This window comes from Lutra lutra, chromosome 17, assembly GCF_902655055.1.
Source record: "Lutra lutra chromosome 17, mLutLut1.2, whole genome shotgun sequence".
NCBI lineage: Eukaryota > Metazoa > Chordata > Mammalia > Carnivora > Mustelidae > Lutra > Lutra lutra.
In genome coordinates this window covers 52,881,755-52,905,028 of record NC_062294.1, presented here as the reverse complement: position 1 = coordinate 52,905,028, position 23,274 = coordinate 52,881,755, and the positions used below count along the sequence as shown (strand labels likewise).

General features: G+C 54.8%; 1 protein-coding gene across 2 annotated transcripts in view; it reads right to left on the bottom strand.

The window, feature by feature from the left end:
- AP2A1 (adaptor related protein complex 2 subunit alpha 1) overlaps positions 1–21,270 on the bottom strand; it is a 30,365-nt gene extending 9,095 nt beyond the window's left edge. For both annotated transcript variants that reach the window (XM_047710986.1, XM_047710987.1), the window contains exons 1-7: positions 21,063–21,270; positions 9,902–9,970; positions 9,630–9,772; positions 9,289–9,482; positions 3,014–3,143; positions 2,492–2,593; positions 956–1,064 (exon numbers count right to left, since the gene is read on the bottom strand). In XM_047710986.1, coding sequence (XP_047566942.1) covers positions 956–1,064; positions 2,492–2,593; positions 3,014–3,143; positions 9,289–9,482; positions 9,630–9,772; positions 9,902–9,970; positions 21,063–21,129 — 814 coding nt within the window. In that variant the 5' untranslated portion in view covers positions 21,130–21,270. The remainder of the gene's footprint in view (positions 1–955; positions 1,065–2,491; positions 2,594–3,013; positions 3,144–9,288; positions 9,483–9,629; positions 9,773–9,901; positions 9,971–21,062) is intronic.
- Between the last annotated feature and the right edge of the window lie 2,004 nt (positions 21,271–23,274).

Here is a 23,274-nt window from a genome sequence, read left to right as displayed (position 1 = left end):
GGATTAGAAAGAGGCCCAGGAGGGGAACGAACAAGGCTTTCCCAAGGCCATGGGACAGAATTCACCAGTGGCCTTCACAGGCGGGAAGCGGCCTCTGCCTGCGCGCGCACGCACGCACACGCACACACTGCCATGTGGGTGCACACAGATGTGTGGACACGCCCAGACTTGCACACGTGGTCATGCGTTCACACGCACGCTCGTGCACAGCTGCCCATGCAGACTCAGGGCCACACGTCAGTCCCTGGCCACAGCAGGTGCGCAGTACCCTGGCCGAACGGAAGGGAGCCGGTTTATCAATCCCCTCCTGTGTGCTGAGCAGCTCAGCACGGGCTCCCTCAAAACTGCTCTACGAGGCAGGCAGCAGAGGAAATGGGGCACTCGGCCCTATGGACCCAAGGTCTGTAGGGTAGAGGGAGGGACTTGGAGCCAGATGCTGGCATTAGGCTCCACCCCTTAGTCGCTGCCCAGGCCGGGATACATGATGTCTCATCTCCAAGCCTCAGTCTCCCTGTCTGCATGCTGCAGGGAGGGCTCCCCTTCACCAGCTCTGTCAGGAGGGCACAGACACCCCCGGTGCACCGCCTAGCTCACGCTAGGCTCATCATCCACACCACGGCTATGACCTTGAGCAACAAGGCCATGAAAACCTCTCACAGAGCTATGGTCATCCAAACAACACAGCCCGGGATCACCCCCAGACCGGCTGTGGGGACCGTGGGCAAGAGCTTCTCCTCCCACAGCCTTGGTTTTGTCCCAAGACAGATGTGACAACAGCCCCTACACTCCAGGGCTGAGCGAAGCCCAGCACAGCGTCACAGGGACCCTGGCCCACAGCAGGAGATCCACAAGACAGGAGTGATCTGTCCGACGCTTTAGGCTGCGCCCCAGCACCCACAGCCTCACAGAAACCCTGAGAAAGGTGTCAGGGCGCGGGCGGGGTCGGCGGCAGTACCTGGCGGCGGGTAGCACTGCAGCAGCCGCAGGAGTTTCACCGAGAGCCAGGGCGCCGGCACGAAGTAGTAAGTGTAGTCCTGGAGGTCGGTGGAGGCTGAGGAGACGATCTGGGGGGCGGAAGAGGGAGTGAGGCATGGACAAGGAAGGGCACAGGGCAGGGGCGGGGCAGAGCCACACCGACTTCCCAAGCATCTGAGGCCCGGGGAGGGGAGTAAAGAAGCCTGGAGCACGCAGTGCGCTTAGACCCAAGCTGGGGCTCCCGACTCTTCCATGTAATGCTGCTGTCAGGGGGAGAAGTCTCTGCCAACCCGCGTTCCCTTCTGCGAGCCGCTTACTCCAAACAGGAGCCTCGTGGTGCCCTGGGCTCCTCCATGAAGCAGAGATCACACCAGCTCACTGCGGACTTGTGTCCCGGTAGCTGTCCCCCATGGCTGGCAGCAGCTCAGGGGGTAGGAACTAGCTCTGACCCTTTCCTGGGTTCCCAGGCCTAATACAAGATCGGACATAAGAAAGGCTCTGGGAAGAGATGGGGAATTAGCAGGAGAGTATGTGACGTTTTCCCCTCATGGCAAGTGCCTGCTCAACCTGGGAAATCCCTCCTCTAGGAAGCATTCCCCACCACGTGCTGTGCCATGGCCATGATGGCCCGTGCCCGGCCCCCAGTGTCCCTGTCCGTGTCTCCCCGGCCAGCCCGGCGCATGGGAGTATTCAGGCGTATGGTGAATCGATGACAAAGCGACCGGATGACCTGGTGTGTCTGTCCTCTCTGCCTGCGAATCTCGGCCTCCTCTGACTTGCCCAGGGAATATTAAATTCACTCCATGTCTTCATTCAGGGATCACCTCTCCCAGGAAGCCTTCCTAGACTTCCAGGTGGGGTAAGTGCCTCCTTTGGGGTCTACAATGTCCTGTACTACCTCCATGACAGCCCAAATCACCCTTTTTATGAAAATCTGTGCTGTCCTGCCTGCCCTGCCACATCTCTCCCCACCAACAGGAGAGGGAGCTCCTGGAGGGCTCGGCTCTGACTCCTCTGTGTCCCCAGAGCCTGGTACACCGGCAGCCTCGGGCATGTTCCCAGGACAGGCGTGAAGGTGGTGAGAGGAGCAGAAGGAAGGAGGGGAACGGAGAGGTTCGAGAAAAAGGAACAGGAGGCAGAGCAGGGAATGCGGGAGGAAGCAAGAGACAGTGGGGTAAGGGGGAGGAAATCAGGAGAGACACTCACACCCCCTGGGTGCTCATGACACCCAGGCCATACTGACATTATACACACTGACAGTAGCTACACTGTGAACCGGGCCTGGTGTTGTCTCCAGTGAACAGATGGGATCAGTGAGGACCAGAGGTGAAACCGCTTGTCCGGGCCACACAGCAGGAATGAGCTGTGTGGGCTAGGATGAGCCCAGCTCAGAGGCTGAGTTCATAACCACTGTGCTGGGCTGCTTCTTGGGGACAGTGAGGGGGACCAGAGAGTTGCTCCAGAGGACACAGGCGCCAGGGCCCCCTCCCGTACCCCGCGATGAGACCACACCCACCCGGCTCAGGCGAGACACGGCCAGGGATATGCAGGTCTTGAAGTCGTCCGGGTTCTTCTTGCAGAGACAGGTGATGAGACTGACAGCCGCTGTGACCACACCCTGCAGAGGCAGACAAGTGGTGGGTCAGGGCTGCAGGGGGAGGGTCAGCCTGGGGACAAGTGTCCAGCCTGTGGATCTAAAAGCAGAAACTCAAGGGCTGGGTGGGTGATGGGTGCTGGGGACACTGGACAGGATCCCTGGGCAGTCGGGGTGGGGGAGGGTATCAGGGATGGGCATGGGGTTTCTGGATACTTGGGTGGGTGACAGGTACTCAGGACGCTGGACCAAGATCTCTAGGTACCTGAGTAAAGGCAGGGACAGAGGTGGGGGACCCTGGGCATCCAGGTGGGAATCGGGGCAGGAGTGGGACATCCCCTGGGTTTCCACATAAGCGTCTAAGGCAGAAGGGTCTCCGGGTGTGTAGGGATGGCTCTGGGAGGCGGCCGCCCTGGCTGTCCAGGCACCAGGCCCGGGGCTCACCATGTGCTGGTCATTCAGCAGGTGCACCACCCGGGCCGTCCACTCGCCCATGGGTACCAAGTCGGGAGAGGCCTTGTACAGCCGCAGCAAGCACAGGGCCGCGCTCTGTTTCACGCTGTCCATGCTGTCCCTGTGGGGACACAATTGGGTAGGGGGAGGTCAGCGCTTCCCAGCCCCACACAGACCTTCCGTCCTCTTCTGCTCCTCCCAGGAAGGGCGGCCAGCAGCAGGTGGAGAGAGCCGGGGGACCAGGGATCCACTCTGGTGCTGGCCTCATCATGCACCAAGCCTCCGTTTTTTTTATCTGCAAGATGGGCTCCATCTCGGTAGCCTTGGGGTCACTGGCAGAACTCCGCCAACCGCCAAGCCTGCCCGTGCACCTTCACTCGCTTACCGAATGCTTCCGGAGCACCTCCGGGCAGCAGGCTCTGCTGGAGGCACTGTGGACAGAGGGGTGGACAGACTGGTCCAAATGTCTGTCCTCACAGAGCTTACCTCCCAGCCAGGTAGCCTGGATCCCAGCACACGCCCCAGACACCGTCCAGTGTCAGTGCTACGGCGCCAATGAGCACAGGCGCAAGGAGCACCACTTACGCTATTTTGCAAGAAGGGCTCTCTCACGAGGTGGCAGGTGACTGGAAAGCTGAGCTTAGTGAGAAAACCCCGAAAATCTCTGCACAGCCCAACCCGGGGAGAGGCCACAGCCTTTGTGGAGGCCCCGAGGTGGCCGCAGGCCTGTGTGTGGCTGCTGTGAGCGAGCGAGTGGTGGAGGGGGAGAGGCCGGGAGATGGGAAAGGGGGACTGGGGGACAAGGGGCCAGACCATGCAGGGCATCAAGGGCCATGGCGCCGACCCTGCTTTTTACCTAGGGGGAGACGGAGCTGCTGCAGGTGGCGAGCAGGGAAGCACCAATACTGGGGTGACAGCAGGAAAAGCACCAGCCAGGGTCCTCCCGCTCCTCCCGGCACTGAGCCAGGCACAGTCTGGGACTAACTCGTTTCCCTCTCCACCACAAACCGAGGAACTGGGGCCAGACACGTGTGCTCGAGGTCCTGACCGGTGGAGCACGCGCCTGCGAGAGGCCACTGACTCTCCGATGGGCAGTTTCCTCTGCAAGGGGACTTGGGGGGTGAAGAAAGGACACCGTGGACCGGAAGTCAGCACGGCCTTGGGCATAGAGGGGGCGCGGGGAGCTGTCCTGACCGCCTAGGCTGTGGCCTCCAGGAGAGGACCCATCCGAAGCCTCGGCAAAGGACACAGAGGGAAGCCCCAGGAGGGGTGACTGAGCAAGTCAAAGGCCAGGTGAAAGGGGGTTTCGCTGGATTTGCAGGTGAAACACGAATGGTAGTGACGAGGCAGTGCCATTTCCTCCCGCCAGCCAGGCAGATGCGTGCACGCTGGCCGGGCCTCGGACACAGCAGCCCTCAAGGAGATGTGGGGACAGGCCCTCAGGAAAGGAGCGGGGCTGCCCGGGGTCAGCGTATCACTGGGAGTGACGCAGACCCAGCCCAGCGAGGCTGCTCCTGGACACCCACCCTGGGGGCGGGCACGCATCCATGTTCAAGGTCCCGGTGCGAGAATGTCTGACCATCATCAGCTCAAAACCAAAACCGGTAGAAGGTCTGTCCAAGACCAGTAGAACGGTGCCCCATTCATGGCCTTTCCACCATTGTCACAGCTCACAGCACAAGCCTCGACCCCGGGCCAGACTGTTCGAGGTGTTTCTCAAGCCCTTGAAGGAGATGACCTCTACCGTTCCCTCCAGCTATGGGGGAGGGAACGCCCACCGTACCCCGAACAGCGGGGTAACACCTGTTTATCGCCTTGCTTAACTGGAGACTCTGCACCGCGGAGGTAAAGCTTACGGCCACGGCATGCAGAGGCGTGTGCGCAGGTACAGAAGGACAGGGAGGTACGTGGGAATAACCACCATCGAATATAGGCCGCAGGGGGGCGGGGAGATTGAGATGCTGCGGGGGATGTGAAGGGGGAATTCAACTGTTCCCTTTCTTAAAAAAAAAAAAAAAAAAAAAAGCCATGGTGCCACATGACCCAGCAATCCCGCGCACAGGCGTCTGCCCATAAGAGCTGAAAACCAGGTTCACACAATGTATTTGTACAATATTCCTAAGAGTTAAACGGAATCTTTTTGATGAGTGGGTAACTAAAATGTGGTCCCTCCAGACAGCAGAACGGTATTACTGGGCCATAAGAAGGAAAGAAGCAGAGCAGCATATGACACGTAAGAACCTCGAAAACGTTCCACCAGGTGGGAAAAAGCCAGACCCAAAAGGCCACGGAGCACACGCTTCCATTATCTGAAATGTCCAGAATAGCAAATCCAGAGAAACACAAAGCAGACGAGCGGCTGTCCGGAGCTAGAGGGAAAGCCAATGGGGAGCGAGCTGCTACTGAGTATGGGGCTTCTTTTTGGGGTGAGGGGAATGTTCTGGAATTAGTGGTAGTGGCCGCAAAGCACGGTGAATATACTAGAGACCGCTGAATTGTACGCTGTAAACTGCTGAAACAGTTAACTTGATGTTATGTGAATTTTATAATAATTAAAAAAAAAATCTACCCCAAAAAATATATTGCTCTCTGCCCCTGTCACTGTCAAGGCCAAGTTTTGGGTGTTGAGAGAGGCCAGCCGAGCACTCAGACAACCCCAGCCTGGCCCCTGACAATGGCAGGGCACAGCCCCTCAGCATCCATTCCCTGGTGTGAAACTGGGCGTCACCTCAGCTTGTACGAGTCTGTCACACCGGCCGCTTTCTTGGTCCTCACAAGTACCCAGTTCTCCCCGCTCGGGGTGGCCGCCAATTTTGTCACAACTGACCACTCTGTCCTCCGTGAAAGTTTCTTCATGTTCCAAGCCACAGCCCACTCTGCATTTCCCTCCCATCTCCCTGGCCAGACCTGGACACACTGGGCCACGCCGGGGCTTAGCCTTAGGTCACTTCTCATCCCTTCTCATGTCTCCCCTGAAAGGATGCGGCTTTAATTACCATCCATCCTGTGCTATCCCATACGGTGGTCCCAGCCACACGTGGCCACTGGACCCCGAGGGCCCATCCAAACTGAGAGACAACGTGTGTACATCACACTCACATGTGGTGATGACATGAACAATTATACGGAAATTTTCAGGTAGATCCAGTGTCAAAATGAACATATTTTAGATGGACTGGGTTAAATTAAAATATTAAAAGAAGTTTCGCCTGTTTGTTTTCATTTTGATGTGGCAACCAGAACCACGGAGGGGGTATGTGGCTTGAGTTCTATTTTTAGCCCTCTCTCACTCGTTCCCTCCCTGGCCCCAACTCCCTGCCGTCCAGTCGCCTATGGGACATCTCTGCCCAGGTGTCCACCAGGCACCTCGCACCTAGCGGGGCCAAACCCGGCTTGGGGCCTGCCTCTCGCTCCCCTGCTTCTCCCCAGGCTTCGTCATCCACCCACCTGTTCAAGCTCCCCCTCTCTTGCTTTCCCGCCCCATGTAACCCGTCCTGTCGGCTTCACTCCCGGAATGTACCCGGTGACGTCCTCTACGGCTACTACCGGGGTCCCAGCCACCGTCAGCTCAGACCTGGACGGCAACAGTCTCAGTGGTCTCCCTGCCGCCACCCCCACCCCAGTCTCTAGCTCTGCTGCTGGGTTCTTGAGCTACTTGACTCAGAGGATCAGCCTCTTTCTTCGTTCTAGGCTACATTCTCAGGCATTATCCGTTCAAACAACACCTCTGTCATATTCTCTCCCCTCCCTTCCTAGAGCTCTAAAGGTTGTTGTTTTTTTTTTAAGATTTTATTTATTTATTTGTCAGAGAGAGAGAGCGAGCGAGCACAGGCAGGCCGAGTGGCAGCAGAGGCAGAGGGAGAAGCAGGCTCCCCGCCGAGCAAGGAGCCCGATGTGGGACTTGATCCCAGGACGCTGGGATCATGACCTGAGCCGAAGGCAGCCGCTTAACCAACTGAGCCACCAAGGCGTCCCTCTAAAGGTTTTTAAATTAACCTCTAAACCCAATGTGGGACTGGAACTCACAACCCCCAGATCAAGAGTCACATGTTCTACCGACTAAGCCAGCCAGGTGTCCCTCTAGAGCTCTAAACAGCATTACGTTAGACCTCTTCATCTTCCGTGATTCTTAACCTCTCTTGGAATCTTCCATCTCTGTTTCTCTGGGCTGCGTTCGGAATCATTTCTTCAGTTCTACCTCCTGTTCATTCACTCTGCTTTGGCTCTGTCCATCTTGCCGCTAAGCCAGATGGCTTAAAAAAATGTCTCCATTTCTTTTTCGAATTTGCTTGCACTTCTATTTTTAAATTGTTTTCTTATTTATTGAAACATATTAAACATATTTATTTTATATCCTATATGAATATTCCAATTCTACTATTACTTTCCATTTCCTTTCTGCTGGTTCTCCCTCATGGTGTTGTGTGGCCTGTGTTTGGTGACTTTCGATTGTGCATTACTCACGTAACTTAGGGCTTCTGTGGTGAAGGCGGGTTTCTCTTGAAAAGGCTTGTTTGCCTCTGTCGGGCACTGGGCTACTACTAGCTTAAATCACTTTAAAGTTTGGCTTAAGAATTTGTAGACAACCCAGGTAGGGGAAAATCAGGCTGAAAACCAGTGTGTGGGCTGATCCGTGCCAAGGTTTGAAAACAGGTAATTTTGCTTATAGTCCCCCAAGGGATTTATTTCTAGGTCACCCTCACTTTGAAGTGTGGTCTCTGGAGCTTCTCCTCAGACAAGCTTTGTATCCTGTTCCCAGAGGCTGCAGGGCCCCCAAGCCAATATCTAGGTTTGCCCTCTAGGCAAACTCTGGCTTTGGCCCTCTCCCCATCTCCCCAGGTGCCAGGCCCCTCTTAGCTTGTGGCCTGTACGCTCCTTATTCTCTCATGAGCTCATGAATACGTTGAAGAGTACTTCCTTTCCTCTTTTATCCCACATTGTTAGGTTTCAGTGAGAGCATTAGTCAGGAATCTAGTCCACCATATTGCCAGAAATGTAAGTCATACCTTCTCCCATACCAAGCTGAGTGATCTTCTAAAAATACAAAGCCCATCATGTCACGTGCCCACTTAACACACACCAACTCCTTCCATTTCAACGAAAATAAAATCCAAACTCCCTTTACTCTGTCTCTTGTTCACTGCCCTCCAGCCACAGAGACTATCTCTTGGTTCCCTGAATACAGAAGGCTCATGCCTCAGGGCCTTTGCACTTGTTGCTCCTTTCGCTTGGGACACTTGCCAACATTCTAAAATAACTATCTTCTCATCATTCCAGTCTCAATTGCAAGTCACCTTCTTGGAGAGATCTCCCGTGATGAGTATATTTAAGTAGTTTCACCACACCCCCCCCCACCCCACTGCCCCGACTACCCAGTTTTATTTCCTTCATAGCACTGATTACTAACTGAACTCATCTTACTTTTTTTATGTATATGTTTGCTCTTTGGGTATCCTTTCATGTAAGCTTCCTGTTAGATGTAAGCTTCCTGAGAGTGGGCACAACAGTCCTTGCTTCTCCCTCCTGCCTCCCCAAACCCATGAGAGGGCCTAGCACATCGCAGGGACTCAAAAAATATGTGACAATGACCTCCTGCCTCAGGATGATCACACAGGCTGACCCCAGTGCCTTTCACACCTTTCCCCTCTCTACAGCCAACAACTCCTCCTCACCCAGGTCTCAGCGTGATGTCACTTCCTCCAGGAAGCCCTCCCTGATACCCGAGACTAGGTCCAGCTAAATGTTCTTAAGGGCTCCTGTGCCCCAACAGCATGGTTCCACAAGGAATTGTACGTTCCACCCTGCAAGTATCAATCAGTCTTTGTTTCCCACTCTGGACCACCAATGCTTGGGAAGACGATGACCATGTCCACTTCTGGTCATACTATATTCCCAGCAATCAGCACAACACAGTGCCTACAACAGATGCCCAACAGATGTTTGCTGAATGAATGAATGAAAATACAGCAGTTCTGGAGGGCTGTCGCCACCAGAACTTAGAGTTATCCCCTCTTCTATAGTAGGTCTTAAAGGTTAGTTAATTAGACAGACACCCCATCAGATCTGCTGGGAGACTGCGTCACACCGCTGAGTTGGCCTGGTGAAGCGACAAGAGAACCGTGGCGCTGCCACCAGACTCAGCCCCGCAACGCCCCCACGTCCTGGCCAGGACACCTTGGGCAGGTGACGCAATCTCTCTGACCCTCGACCTTGGCCTCGTCCATTCCATTCCAGACCCCAGCCCACCCGGGTCCCCAGTGCCTCACCCAGCCACCAGGATGCGTGGGATGTCGGCGGCAAAGGCCTCGCCCATCTCGCGGCTGCCCACATTCGCGATGCAGTGCAGGGCCAGGCACATGAAGGTCGGGTTGCGGCTGGCCAGGTCGTTCTTGATGGCGTTGTTGATGAGCCGGATCAGCTCAGAGTTTGAGTTCACCAGAACCGAGATGAAGAGGTAACCCTGGGCGAGGAAGGAGGTGGGAGCTCTTGGGAGCCTTGCGGTTAATGGGTCGAAGGCCCCGATCCTTCCTCCCCGGAGTCTACTTCCAGCCCCCTCCTCCCTCAGGCCCAGGAATTGAGGTCCCCAGTCCTTCCTCCCCAGACTCACTATCTGCTTCTCCGTGTACTTGTTGGAGCTGAGCAGGTTCACGGCCTCCATGTGCCCAAAGTCAATGTCGTGGCCAAGCAGGAAGATGAACAGCAGTTTACACACATATTTTTTCTTACTGTAGCCATCCAAGGCTTTGTCCCCTAGGGCCAGAGGAAGGAGGAAAGAGGGGAGAGAATGAGGAAGGATCATACCTGTAAGTCCCAAGTATCCCAGTTCCCAGCCCCCAGCCCCTCCCCTCTCAGACCCGGGACTCCAGGCCTCCAGCCTACCTTTGAACTTGGAGCGGATGTTGGCCAGTTCCTTGTTGATTCTCTTAATCTCTGCCTCCTTGCTCTTACCTGGGGAGGAGAGGGCAGGCCAGATGACGAGGGTCCCAGACAGCTAAACCACCTATGCTCTCTTCCTTGGCAAGGCCCCTCCCAGCAGGGGTCCCGGGGCCCTGGGGTTGGGGCCAACCCAGGGTGGGCCCCATCTCTAGCTGGGAGCCTCGCAGAGGTGAGAACCATGGCTCATTGGTCTCTCCAACGCAGAGGAGAAGACTGGCACACACTATGGGGTGATCTCTGACTTGCTCCCTCTTCCTCTCACTGCAGTCCCCGAACTGTACCGGCCTTCAGGGCTCCTGTGTCCGCCCACAGCGCCGTTTATCCCTCTACCACCAGCCCCCAGAACTGGTCTGGCAAGAAATATGTGATCAGGGAAGGAAGGAAGGAAGGAAGGAAGGAAGGAAGGAAGGAAGGGAGGGAGGGAGGGAGGGAGGGAGGGACAGCCTCAGCTACCTTCTAGCTATCCCCGGGGACTCTCACCCCCACGACATCCCCGAACTCAGCATCTCCTGAAAACCTGCTCTGGTGTTACGAAGGTCCCACTGCCTCCCAGTCGCCAGGCCAGATCCTTGGGTGTGAGCTCGCCCCCTCCCTTCCTATCTCTCCTCACATCCTTCGGTCCTCAGCCGCCAGCCCCACAGACCCACTTCTTCCGTCTCCTGGCTGTCAACCTCTCCCTAGCTGGTCAGCGACATTCCTATACTTCTGACAAGATCCACTTCTGGGAGAGTCTAGAGGGCTTTCCCTGACCCTAAAGCCTAAAGGCTTTCCCTGACCCTAAAGGCTGTGCCCCCTGATGCCCAGCACCTCCGTCAGGGCAATCTAACAGGACGGTGACCAGGTCTCCCAGTTCCCCTGGAGCCAGACTTCACCATCTTGTCCTTGACCGGCTCACTCAGCTCATCCAGACAGAACCCCGGGGGCTCTACCCCTTCATTCAGGCCATCGCCGGGTCCCCTCGGCTTGACCTTCAGGACATGGGACCGCCACCATGACCTCCTCAGCCAGATCACGGCAGCGGCCTCCTCTCTGACCTCCCTGACTCCCTGGCTGGGGGGAACCCAGCCCATGGCCACCGAGCCCTCTGGCCCTGCCCTGGCCACCCACCAACGTCACCCCTCCCTACGTTACTGTGTGTTCTGCCCCACTGGCCTCCACCGCGTCCGCGGACACACTGCGTTCCTTCCTATCCCAGGGAGACTCCGCCTGGGCCCATCTCTCAGGTTCTCTCCTGTCTTGGGTCTCAGCTTTTGTTGCCTCTTCCGAGAGGCTTTTCTGACCAGTTCTTTCAAGCCAATGCCTTATACTTGTTGCCATCATTAAAAAAACAAAAAAACCCCAAAAACCCTTCCCCGGGACATTTCACACCATGTAAATATTTTCTTTACATTTACTGTCCAACCCCGGCTCCCGCTCCAGATTATGAGCACCACGAGCACAGTGCCTGGCATACAGCAAGTGCTTAATAAGCGTGCGCTCATCTGAAGGGCAGAGGCCTGCTCAGACCCACCGCCGTGTCATCCGTGTCCCCGAGCGTGTGACCGGGCACCTGGGAGGCCATGTGCAACGAGCGAACGAGCGAACAGGCGAGGGTATGAGCTCCTGGTCTTTACAGATCCCACCTCACCTCCAGTTCCTAACTTCCAGGGAAGCTTCCACAAGCTGCACTGCAGCTACCGCCTACTCCAGGAAGCCCCCGATTAGTACTTTCTGACCGGTGCGGAGCAGCTCGTGAGTGGCACGGTCTAGTACGGCAGCCGCCAGCCAGGCAGCTCCTAAGCACCTGAAATACGGCTGCTCCGGCCGGAGATGGGGTTTAGGCGGCAAAGACATCCTGGGTTTGAAGATCAAGTGGGGGCAAGAAAACGAACCCAATATATCTCATCGAAAACTTAAAAATCCCGATGGTGTGTTGAAACGACCACATTGTGGTGTATTAGATTATGTAAACATGTTCGTAAACTGAAATTTTCCAGCTTCTCCTGTTACAAACAATGTGGCCGCTGTTAAAGTTAAAACCACACGTGTGGCTCCCACGCGGACTGGGTCACCTCCAGCAGAGCACCTGCTGTGGGTGTCAGGGGTCTGCCCCTGTCCCCCAGGCCACACAAGGAGCCCCTAGAGGGCAGGGCCACCACCTGCCACTCTTCTGGGTGACCACTCCATGTTCCAAGGGCTTACCAAGTGCCAAGCTCAGGAAAGGCACGAAGACGTGAATAAGGGCCTTAAGTAGTGTAGAGTGGCAGCTCTCCATCCTCAGGAAGGGGGTGGAGGGCCCAGGGATGAGGGTGGGAGAGGGTCTCTGGGACCCAGGTGAGAAAGGGCCATTTCCTCAGGGATGAGCTTAACTCCCCTCTGTGGCCCCAGGGGCCACCTGACCCTTCATTTATTAATGACACATTTCCCGAGGAGTGGGGGGGCCCGCGTGGGGGTGATCTGGGCACCCACCCAGGACCCATACGGACCCCGCACTTCTGATCTGCTCCTGGGGGTTCCCGGCCCGAGAGGGCACAGGCAACCGGCTCTATCCCCACACCTGAGGGAACCGCACAGAGACAGAGGCTGCCAGGAGGAGGGGACATTTGAGGAGGCTCTGAAAAGTGAGGAGGGTTCAGGAGCAGTTCACCCGGTGAGTGTGGCCAGAAGGAAGCCACACTGCTGAGGACGGGCCTGGGGGTGGGGCAGGGTGGTGGTGGGGGAGCCCTGGGAACCAGCGTGCAGGCTCTAGTCTATTCCTGACAATGACCACAGTTGCTTCAAGTGCTCGCCTGGGAACTATTCTGGAGGGACCAGGGGAAAAAAAAATCCTCTTTTATAAACGGACCATATATTACAAAGCACCTGCTTAAACTTCATCACAGAGAGAGAGAGACATTTGAATAGCAATTGAATTTGAGGCCAGAGCACTCCCTGGGCTTCATTTAAACCACTATTAAAAGCTTCAAGACACAGGCAAAGTAACCTATGGTGTTGGATGATGGAGCCACGGTTATCTCTGGCGGGGGAGGACAGGGGACAAGGACGGGGCTGGGGAGTCGGGGATGCCGTTTCGGCCTCCAGGGGCTGATTCTGCAACTGTGTTCAGTCAGGAAGAGTTCATCAGGCCTGACATTCATGATCTGTGGGCTTTTCTGTACATGTACTTTCTCCATATGTACATATACAGACATAAGTTATTATACTTATATATTAAGTTACATATAAATATACATTCACAGACGAGCAGTCAGCTATGCAAAAGACCACATCAAGCAGATAGGGACAATTTAAGGGATATTTAGAGAATATACATTTGTGTGTGTGGATTTTGTCTTTAAAAGAGTCTTTAATAGTTCACACCTGTTCGATACTGCTTCCTGCACAACTGATACACTTAGCTATAAAAAAGAATTCACAGGGGCACCTGGGTGGCTCTGCTGGTGAAGCATCTGCCTTCGGTTCAGATCGTGATCTCAGGGTCCTGGGATCGAGCCCCGCATCGGGTTCCCTGCTCAACAGGGAATCTGCTTCCCCTCTCCCTTTCGTACTCCCACCAGCTTCCCCCCTACTCCCCTGCTGGGCTCTCTCTCTCAAATAATAAATAATCTTTAAAAAAAAAAAAAAAAGAATTCAGAGAGAAAAAAGCATCAGGTTTCTAGAAGAGAAGGGGCTGCGGCCTTGGAGGGAGGGCATCCCCGCAGGGGGCAGGTCTCTGCAGAGATCTTGAGGCAAGTAGTAGCCTGGGTGCCCAGAGATAGCACATGGGTGCTACTGAGGGTAACACGTGGAAGAGAGGGGATGAGGGCAGCTGGGCTAATGGAGGGAACGACTTTCTAGCACTCAGGGCCAGCCAGCGACAGAGAGATGAGCTCACCATCACAGGAGGCATGCAAGTGTGTCTGGGCATTTTAAAGGGATTTCTCATCCTCAAACAGTCCCTGGGCCAGGCTCAGGGATGAGTCACACGAGCCCTGAGCTGGGGGAGCTCCTGGATTGGAAAGGAGGCTGGCTGACAGGGACAAGTGAGTACTTTGACACAGGCAAATGTGATGGGGGCTGGGAGGCAGGACTCAGACCGGGGAGGAAGTCTTCCTGGTACACAGCTCCTGGGATTTGAGGATCAAAATTCGGAGCGGCACTGGACCAAGCAGAAGTAAGGGGAAATGTGTTCCAGGCCGTGTAAAGGCCCGGAGGCTAGCACAGCAGCTGGGCCCAGACCTCCCAGACTCTTCCGGGTTTTCTCAGAGTGCTGGGGAGCCACGGGAGGCTGCAGGGCCCCTCGTCCGCTGGTAGCTGTGGTTGTGAGGAGCGCGCAGGGGGAAAGAGGGCTTGCTGCAGGTCAGGGCAAGGAAAGGCTGAGCAAGGACCTGCCTGCCTACCTTGGGGCTTCCGCTAGTGACGGGAGCTCAAGTCTTCGTGTGCGGACGCTAAGCTGCAGCATCAGGTAGGCCCGTCCCACCACGGAAGGCATCCTAAAACCCTGGCTCCTCCGCCCTGGTGGGACTGGGATACTTTTAGGGAGGTAGCAGGCCCTGGGGTCTAGTACCTCAGCGGGAGACACCTCCTGCGTACAATACAGGGTAACAGATGTTCTTCTCTACTAGGAACCCCTGTGCTGTGTCTCCCACAGGAGTCCCAACAGCCCAGAGTCCCACAGAGAGTTCTGGAAGCTGATGCATGTTAACTCTGGACCACTACAGAATCCAGAACACGTTGGCCCTGCGCTGCCCAATGCGGAAGCCATAGGCCACACAGGGCCACTTGGCACCCAACCCACGGTTGGTGCTACGGAGGGATGAAATTTGTATTTTCCATACATCCAAAATTAAAAACCAATTCTCAGCTCAGTCTCCTCAAGAGGTAGGTTTGGAACAAGCCAGGCACTTTACGAATCTGTTTTCTCAACTCTCGAAGTTTTGCGAACTCTGAAATACGGAGCAAGTGTCTTCCAGTGAAAAACGTGGCCTCATTGAGAAAGGCACATAAACCGTCTCAGGAATAATTGTGAAAATACGGATTACACATCCAAATAATCCGGTGAACGTGCTGGTGTAAATAAAATGCATTAAAGCTGATTTTACTGGCTGTACTTCGGGAATGCGGCTACTGGAAAATTTCAGCTTCTATATCTGGCCGGCTGGGTTATGTGGTGCTCATGCTAGCGAAGTCATCACCACCCCCGAGGGAGAGAAGAGTCTCCTGGAACAACCAGCTGCAAACTGCACACAGCTGCAAAGACCATCTCTAAGCGGCAGCCTGGCATGTCAAGGGTTAAGGGAAGGGTGTAGTCAGCCCTTGGGTCTGTACTCCGGTCAGAATGCAGGCCCCAGAGCTGGGAAGAGTGGCTGCTTCATTCCCAGGGGGCATCCCCACGTTCAGAATAGTCCTGGCACAGGAAAGGTGTTGAATGCAGATTGTGGACCCAGCTCACTAGATGACACACAGAAGGGGGTGAGGCCAGGCCTGGGGCTGTCTGTCATCAGCATCTCAAGGACGCTCATAACCTAAAGCTCGTTCCTTAAAGTGCAGGGCCTGGGGTAGGGTGGGGGGGTCCCCAATGGCACACCAAAGTGAGACTCATTCTTTCTGGTCTCTCCACAGAGGCCAGAGGGATCCTGTCCCTTCTGGGCTCCGAATCCCTCCATGGCTCCCAGGTGGCTCAGACTAAAGGTGAAGCCCTCATTGTCATCCTCTGGGCCCTACAGATTCACTAGTTCCCTCTCTGACCACAACTCCTACCCTCCCGGCCATCAGCGGCCTCCTCTTCCTGCTGCTCCGCCTCCTCAAATTCCTCCTAGCACAGTCCTGCCTCAGGGCCTTTGCACAGGCTGCCAAGAATGTCCTCCTCCAGATTTGTGCAGGCCTAATTCACCCACCAAAGTTGATGCTTTGCTCCAATGTCACCTTTCCAGCAAGAAACTCTCTGAACAGCTTACAGAAGAGCACTATCCCTAACTTTGTCCCCATACCCCTTTCCTGCTTTATTTCCTCTCAACCCCCTGCCCCCACCACCTGTCAATACACCTGAATACTATATATTTACTTGTGTACTGATCCATTTCCTCCAGAATATGAGCACCACCGAGAGGGACTTCTGTTCACTGTTGCAATCCCCTTACTCAGAGCCATGTCTTGCACTCAATCAGTGCTCAGTAAAGACCGTTCTGTTTGCTCATTCATTCGTTCATGTGTTCACTTATTCTTTCAACTAGCAAATGTCTCCTGAGGACCCAGTCTCCTGGGGACCCAGAGAGGGATCAGAGCAGGGCCTGTGCTCAAGGGCCTTGGGGAGAAGTCACAAAAAGGAATGGGTCACAATTTGGATAGGATGTTACCCTAATGGAGGAGCTCAGGGCACTGTGGCAACCCAGGACCCCCCTTCCGGTTCACTCCCTCGCAAACTTTCCCCAGGCCTGCAGGGGAGCTGGGGCCCTAGAGAGGAGACACCCAGACAGCCCTAGCTTGGGCCCTGGAAGCTCCCAGATTAAGTGGTTGAGAGGCAGATTCCTGCTGCTCGAGACAGCACAGGACCATGCCCTCAGGCTGGACCCAGCCCAAACCTTTCCCGTTCTTATCTGCACAGTTTGCCCTTTCTTGCCCTCGTTCTCAAACCCTGTTACCTTCTTCTACAGTCTTCCTGCTGAACTCCACTGTGCCTTCAGATTCTCTCCAGCAGGAGGACTCCATAGTCCTCCCTTCCTCCCCCTGCTCACTTCTGAGCCCTGGCTCACCCACAACCTGCAGGCCTTCTTTTCCCTCATTCCTGCTTGAAACCCTCCCTAGGGCTCTCAGGACAAACACCAACACGGCCTCTGCCCACCTGCCTGACGTCAGATCCCACCCCACCCTCCTGTGCACCAGGCACATAGGCCTCAGCTCAGTCTCCTCTGGGCCTCAGGACCTTTGGTGGCTGTCCTTCTGTCTTCACAGCTCTTCCCCACCTCCCTTGGCCTGGCAAACCCCGCCACATTGTCTGGGCAATGCAACCAGACACAGTCTTCATTCTCTCAACACCGTGGCCTTCTCTCTCACCAACTTAGGACAGCTCAAGGTTTTTCCACTTAAAACAAAAAACTGAGATACGATTCACATACCATAAAGTTCACCATTCTAAAGCATGCAATTCAGCGGTCTTTGGTATATCCACCGTTTCACGCAATAATCACCACGATCTATTTCCAGAACATTCTCATCACCCCCAAAAAGAAACCCTACATTCACTGGCAATCACTCCACCTTCCATCACTCCCTACTCAGGCCTGGGTGGCCACTAACCTACTTTCTATCTCTATGGTCTTGCTTATTCCGGCCATCTCATACAAATGAAATCATGTATGTGGCCTTTTGTGTCTGGCTTCCTTCATGTACAATGAGGTTTTCCCCACGGTTCATCCATGTTGTAGTGTGCGTCATTCTTTTTTTTTTCTAAGGTGTTTTTTTTTTTTTTTTTTTTTTTTAATTTGAGAGAGAGAGAGAGAGAGAGCGAGCGAGCACACAAGCAGTGGGGAGGAGCTGAAGGAGAGGGAGAAGCAGACTCTGCACTGAGCGCAGAGCCCAACATGGGGCTCGACCCCAGGACCCTGGGATCATGACCGGATCGGAAGGCAGACGCTTCACTGACTGAGCCACCCAGGTGCCCCATGTGATCATTCATTTTAATGGCTTGATATGTCACTGTGTGACGGACCCCATCTTGCACACCCATTCATCCGATGATGGACATTTGGGTGGTTTGCTTCCATTTTGCGGCTACGGTGACTAACCCTACTATGAACAACTGTATACGTGTTTGTGAGAAGGACGGCTACGGTTTCTGGGCAGTACCTGTCTCCTTCATGGGGCTGGGAGCTTCCCAGGGACGCAGACAGATCTGTCCTGTTCACCACTGTGTCCCCAGCACCCTCCATAAGGTTTGAAACACATCAGCCATTCGACATTTACTGATGAGAAGACAAAGAACAAGAGGAACCCCTGGTTCTCTAACCCCAGCTCATTTGGCCAAAATACCTCTACCGGCCCCAAGTCAGAGTCTCCCCTTCTGGGGTCCTGCACTGACACTGACCCGTTTTCTCTTTCCTTCCCTGCCCCATCATCCGACCCCCTTGCAAATCCTTCAAAATTTGTTCCCAAACCAACCACTTCTCACCATTCCCTTCTCACCCCAGTCAAGCCAGCACCATCTCTCACCTGGATGCCTGCAGCAGCCCCTAATTATCTGCCTGCTTCCACCACTACCTCCCCAGTCTATCCTCTTCATGGCAGCAGAGGAATTATTTTAAAACATCAATCAGCTCACGTCCCCTCTGTGCTCTAAACCTTCCCGCCACTCTCGTTTCACCCAGATAAAGGCCAACATGGCATTCCACATTCCCTGTCCCCTCTCTGCCCTCCTCTCCTGCCCCTTCCCTGTCAGCTTCAGCCACACGGGTCCCCTCGCTTTTACCGGAACACACGCCAAGCATGCTGCAACCCCAGGACCTTTGAACGCACCATCCCTCTGTCTGGACCTTCCCTTCCCTCCAAAATCTGCAGGGCCTGTTTCTTCACTTAAATCAAAAGTCTACTCATGTGTCACCTCCTTGGTGAGGCCTACCCAAGCACCATCTCAGTCCTGGTCCCTCCTCACCTTTCCTTCCCACTACCAGTTACCCTCTGGCACGGTATCATTTATTGTAGTTCTGTGTTTACTTTCTTTCTTTCTTTCTTTTTTTTTTTAAGATTTTTTTATTTGTTTATTTGACAGAGAGAGATCACAAGTAGACAGAGAGGCAGGCAGAGAGAGAGAGAGAGAGAGGGAAGCAGGCTCCCTGCTGAGCAGAGAGCCCGATGCGGGACTCGATCCCAGGACCCTGAGATCACGATCTGAGCTGAAGGCAGCGGCTTAACCCACTGAGCCACCCAGGCGCCCCCTGTGTTTACTTTCTATGTCCCTCACCGCCTGGGTGCTCCCAACCCAGGGATTCTTGTTCACTGTTGTCGCCCGGTCTCAGGTACAGTGTCAAAACGTAGCGATCAGGGGTGCCTGGGAGGCTCAGTGGGTTCAAGCCTCTGCCTTCAGCTCCGGTCATGATCCCAGGGTCCTGGGATTAAGCCCCACATTGGGCTTTCTGCTCAGCAGGGAGCCTGCTTCCTCCTCTCTCTCTCTCTGCCTGCCTCTCTGCCTCCTTGTGATCCCTATCTGTCATATAAAGAAATAAAATCTTAAAAAAAAAAAAGTAGTGATCAAAAACTATTTGCTGGATGAACAAATGAATGAGCCTTCAGAGATAAGATGCTATTATCGGGGGAGTTTGCAGACAAAAAACCTGAGCCTTAGGGATGCCTGGGTGACACAGTCAGTTGATCGGCCAACTCCTGATTCCTGATTTCCGCTCATGTCATGACCTCACGGTTGTTAAGACTGACCCCGGTGTTGGGCTCGGAACTCAGTGCAGAATCTGCTTGAGATTCTCTCTCTCCTTCTCCCTCTGCCCCTCCCACTCATGATCTCTCTCTCTCTCTCTCTAAGATAAGCAAATCTTTAAAAAAGAGAGAAAACTGAGCCTCAGAGAGGTTAAGTGACTTGCCCAGAGTCACACAGCTTCACATGGCTGGCAATGCACACCCACTCCTGACAGCTGGCCCCCTCACCTGATCCACAGCCCCTCCTTACTCACCTCTTTCCATAACAACCATAACAACTCTCCTCCACCTGACACCCAATGGTTTCCACCCCCCTAGTTCACTGAGCACCTACTACGTGCCAGGTCCTTTCACACCTACTAAATTCTAAAATAATCTCTGGGCATCTAACAGAGAGGCCAGGCGTCAGATCCACTGAATGACAAAAACAACACCCAAGACCTTCCAGGGCCTGGAATGTGCAAAAGAACTCAGTCACACACATTACCACAACAACCTCATCAGGAAGGTGCAGTCAGCAGTCCCTCCTGACAGATGAGGAAATCAAGAGGTGAAGTACCCCATTCAAGGTCACATGGCTAGGGAGTGACAGCGCCCAAACCCAAGTCTGGCTGACCCTAGAGCCCGTGCGGATACAGCCTCTGAAGCTCTTGGCAGCGCCAAACACCAACACCCACTCCCAGGAATTGGGAGCTGACTTGGCGCCAGGTCTCTCCTCATCACGACAACCCCTCCTGCTGATGATCGCTGTGCCCAGATTGATGTGGTCAGATAGGAGAGGGCTCCAGATTCAGGACTGGCCTGCTCCCTGACCTTTGACCTCTCTCTGGGACCAGGCCTTCCCCAACCCCCCGATTCCAGATCTTGTCCCCGAAAATTCCTAAGGATCTGGGGCCCATCTTTGAGCTCTGGGCTCTCCCCATTCTGGCACATTCCCCAAACCCCCACTTTATAACGTCTTCTTTTCCAGGCCCCCAACTTCCTATCTCAGGTTTTCCTAAGACCCTCCACCGGCAGCACCTCTCCTCTATATTCTTTGATCCACTCTCCACCCCCCTAGTGACCCTTCTAGCCCACTCTCCACCGCCCTCCATCCTGGAGCCCTCTATCCTTCATCAGGGTCCCACTATAGTACCCCACCTTCCCATCTCTCCTCCCCAACCCCCTAGGACTTTCTATTACTCCCAGGCCCTCTCTATGTACTAGCCAGGAGCCCCAGTGACCTACCTAGCCCCTTCCCCTCTATGACACCCCCTCAGCCAGGCCCTCAAGGCCCGACCCCAAATGCTTCCCGTGTTTTACGTTCTCCCGGTCCCCTCTGGCCCTCTCCCACTCTCGCTCCACAGGGTACCCCCCCACCCATGTACCTCCTTCCCTTTCTACCGACATCGGGGTTTCTCTAAACCCGTTGCTAATACGTTCCCCAAGCCTTTCTAGCATTCCCGGGGGACACTTCTATGTCCCCAGCCAAGGGACTGTACTAGCCTCCTCTGCTTTAAGACCCTCGCGGACGCCTCTAGCCACTCCGTGTCGTCACCTCAAGAGGCACTCTATGACACCCTAAGTCCCTCCATTCCCCCCACCCTAAAGTTCCCCCCGGGGCCTCTCTATCCTCTCCCTCTACGACCGAAATGGCTTTCTATGCCCCGGGCCCCTCTGTAATCCCCGAGGCCCTCAATTCCACGCTCCCCCTCCCTCCAGGGTCCCCCGGCCGCGCTCTCACAGTTCCGGATGTCGGAGATGAACACCGCGAGCCCCCGCATCCCATCGCCCTTGGAGACGGCCGGCATGATGGCGGTGGTGTCGGCTCCAGGCCTGGCCGGGCAGGGAACAGCGCGGCGGGGGCTGGCAGGCGGGGACCGGGAGGAAAAGACCCCAAACAGCGCCGAGGAGCCTAGCCGGCCGCGGGGGGGAGGGCGGGCTGGCGGGCGGGCGGGCGGCAGGCCGCGGCTCCGCCCCCGGTCCCGCCCCTCCCGTCCGCCGTCCTGAGCTTTCAGCCTTCCATTGGCTTGGATTACTGCCGCTCAGACTCAGGCTCACCCCTCCCCCCCCGCTTCCTCTCTCATTGGTTGCTGGACAAAGGCACGCTGCTACGATTGGCCGAGTGGCCCGCTATTTCCGCTCGCAGGAAGGGAGGGGGAAGGGGCGTTGCCCGAGAGACGGGAGGAGTTCGGTTACGTGCGGTGGGACCGCCCCCTCCGTGCGGCCGGGTCCGATGCTGATTGGATCCAGCGAAGGGAAGGGATTGACATGAAGGAAAGCGGGGGAGTGGGCTCGAGGAGGCGGGACTTGTGTTGATCATGACCAATGAACGGGTAGATCGCCCACGCAGGCGCCGCGGATTCGCCAGGTCTGCCCTATTCCCACCCCCGACTGGGCGGTTGTGGGGGAGGGAGAAGGGCGACCATAGCTAGAGAAGGAAGGGGAACGGGGGTTGTCACTCAGCTGGGCTAGGATAGGTGGAGCGTCGCCTGCAATTCCCTGCTGCAGAGAAGTGGTTGGGAGGGGCGAGAAAATGTGAGGTGTTTACTGCGCAAGCGTCCCCTTGTTTCCCTTTCTCCCTCCTCTTTTCCACCCTCGACTCCTAAAATCTTCTAACAGGAAGTCTTCCCTTACCCCTCCCCCTCCCGTATCTAGCGGCAGAGATGTCGAAACCTAATATCTCAGAACCCAGGAAACAGCAATTTAAATCTAGCCCCATTAAGCGGACCTTAAACCTGAGGTCCAGAGAGGTTGCATGACTTGCCCAAGGTCACACAGCTCAGCATGACAGAGAGGGGATTTAAACTATATTTTGTTTTTTAAACACTTTCCGCTATACAATGCTTTTTTTGGGGGGGGGGGGCAACCATAACGCCATTCTACAGATACCATATCAAATCGTGAATCTCTCTTCCACCAAACTTGGGAGTTCCTCCTGAGCAAGAGTGGGACCTGGTATTGAAGAACCCTGGTTAAAAGGAAGGAATAGATGAATCTGCTTGGTTTGGCCCAACAGCCACCTCTTGGCACCCCAAGACCCTCTTTGATTTTGGGGAAGGCAAAGCCTCAGGAACTACGATGCCCCAGGCTATTGAGAAATTTGGGGCAAAGGGAACTTGAAGAGTACATTTCTGTCATTTAGAGGAACTAAACGCCACATCACTTTTCTAATCTCAGTACTCCAGTATTCTTGGAACTAGGCTTGAGGGAGTGTCCTGGATCCTGTGAACTTCCACGCTGACTCCAGGAGTGGGGGTAGGGACAAAGTGGGGGGCATGGGGACCTGGACAAGAGCTGGGGTGTGCCTTCCAGGTTTAATGGAACTATCCATTTGGGTTTCTGGGAATGGGTCTTGGGAAAATTATTCTGGGTTCTAGGAGAAAGGATATGCTCAGCTGTTTTAGAGCGCATTCCTAATATGCCTCTAAAGAACAGACAGCAGCCCTGTTAAAAACAACAGACAAGGGGCGCCTGGGTGGCTCAGTTGGTTAAAGCCTCTGCCTTCAGCTCAGGTCATGATCCCAGGCTCCTGGAATCAGCCCCACATCAGGCTCTCTGCTCCGCGGGGAGCCTGCTTCCTCCTCTCTCTCTGCCTGCCTCTCTGCCTACTTGTGATCTCTGTCAAATAAATAAATAAAAAAGAGTAAATGCCAAAAATTAAACAACAACAACAAACAATTAATAGGAATATGAGTTGGAAAAAGTCCTTCCCAGAGAGAGGTACATTAAACATTCAAGGACTGGAGGGGCCCACTGGTGACATGGGGAAGAAACTTTCTCTCTAACGATAATACTTTTAAAAATTAGTAACAGGGTATTAGTAATGGGGTTCAAACTTGTCCTCTTTTTAAAGGATGTGAAGAGAGACATGGAGAATCCCGAGAACAGGGAAAGTGTGTCTAAGTTTGTCTCCCTGCCTCAACTTTCCACCTAACTGTCACCCACCACCTTCC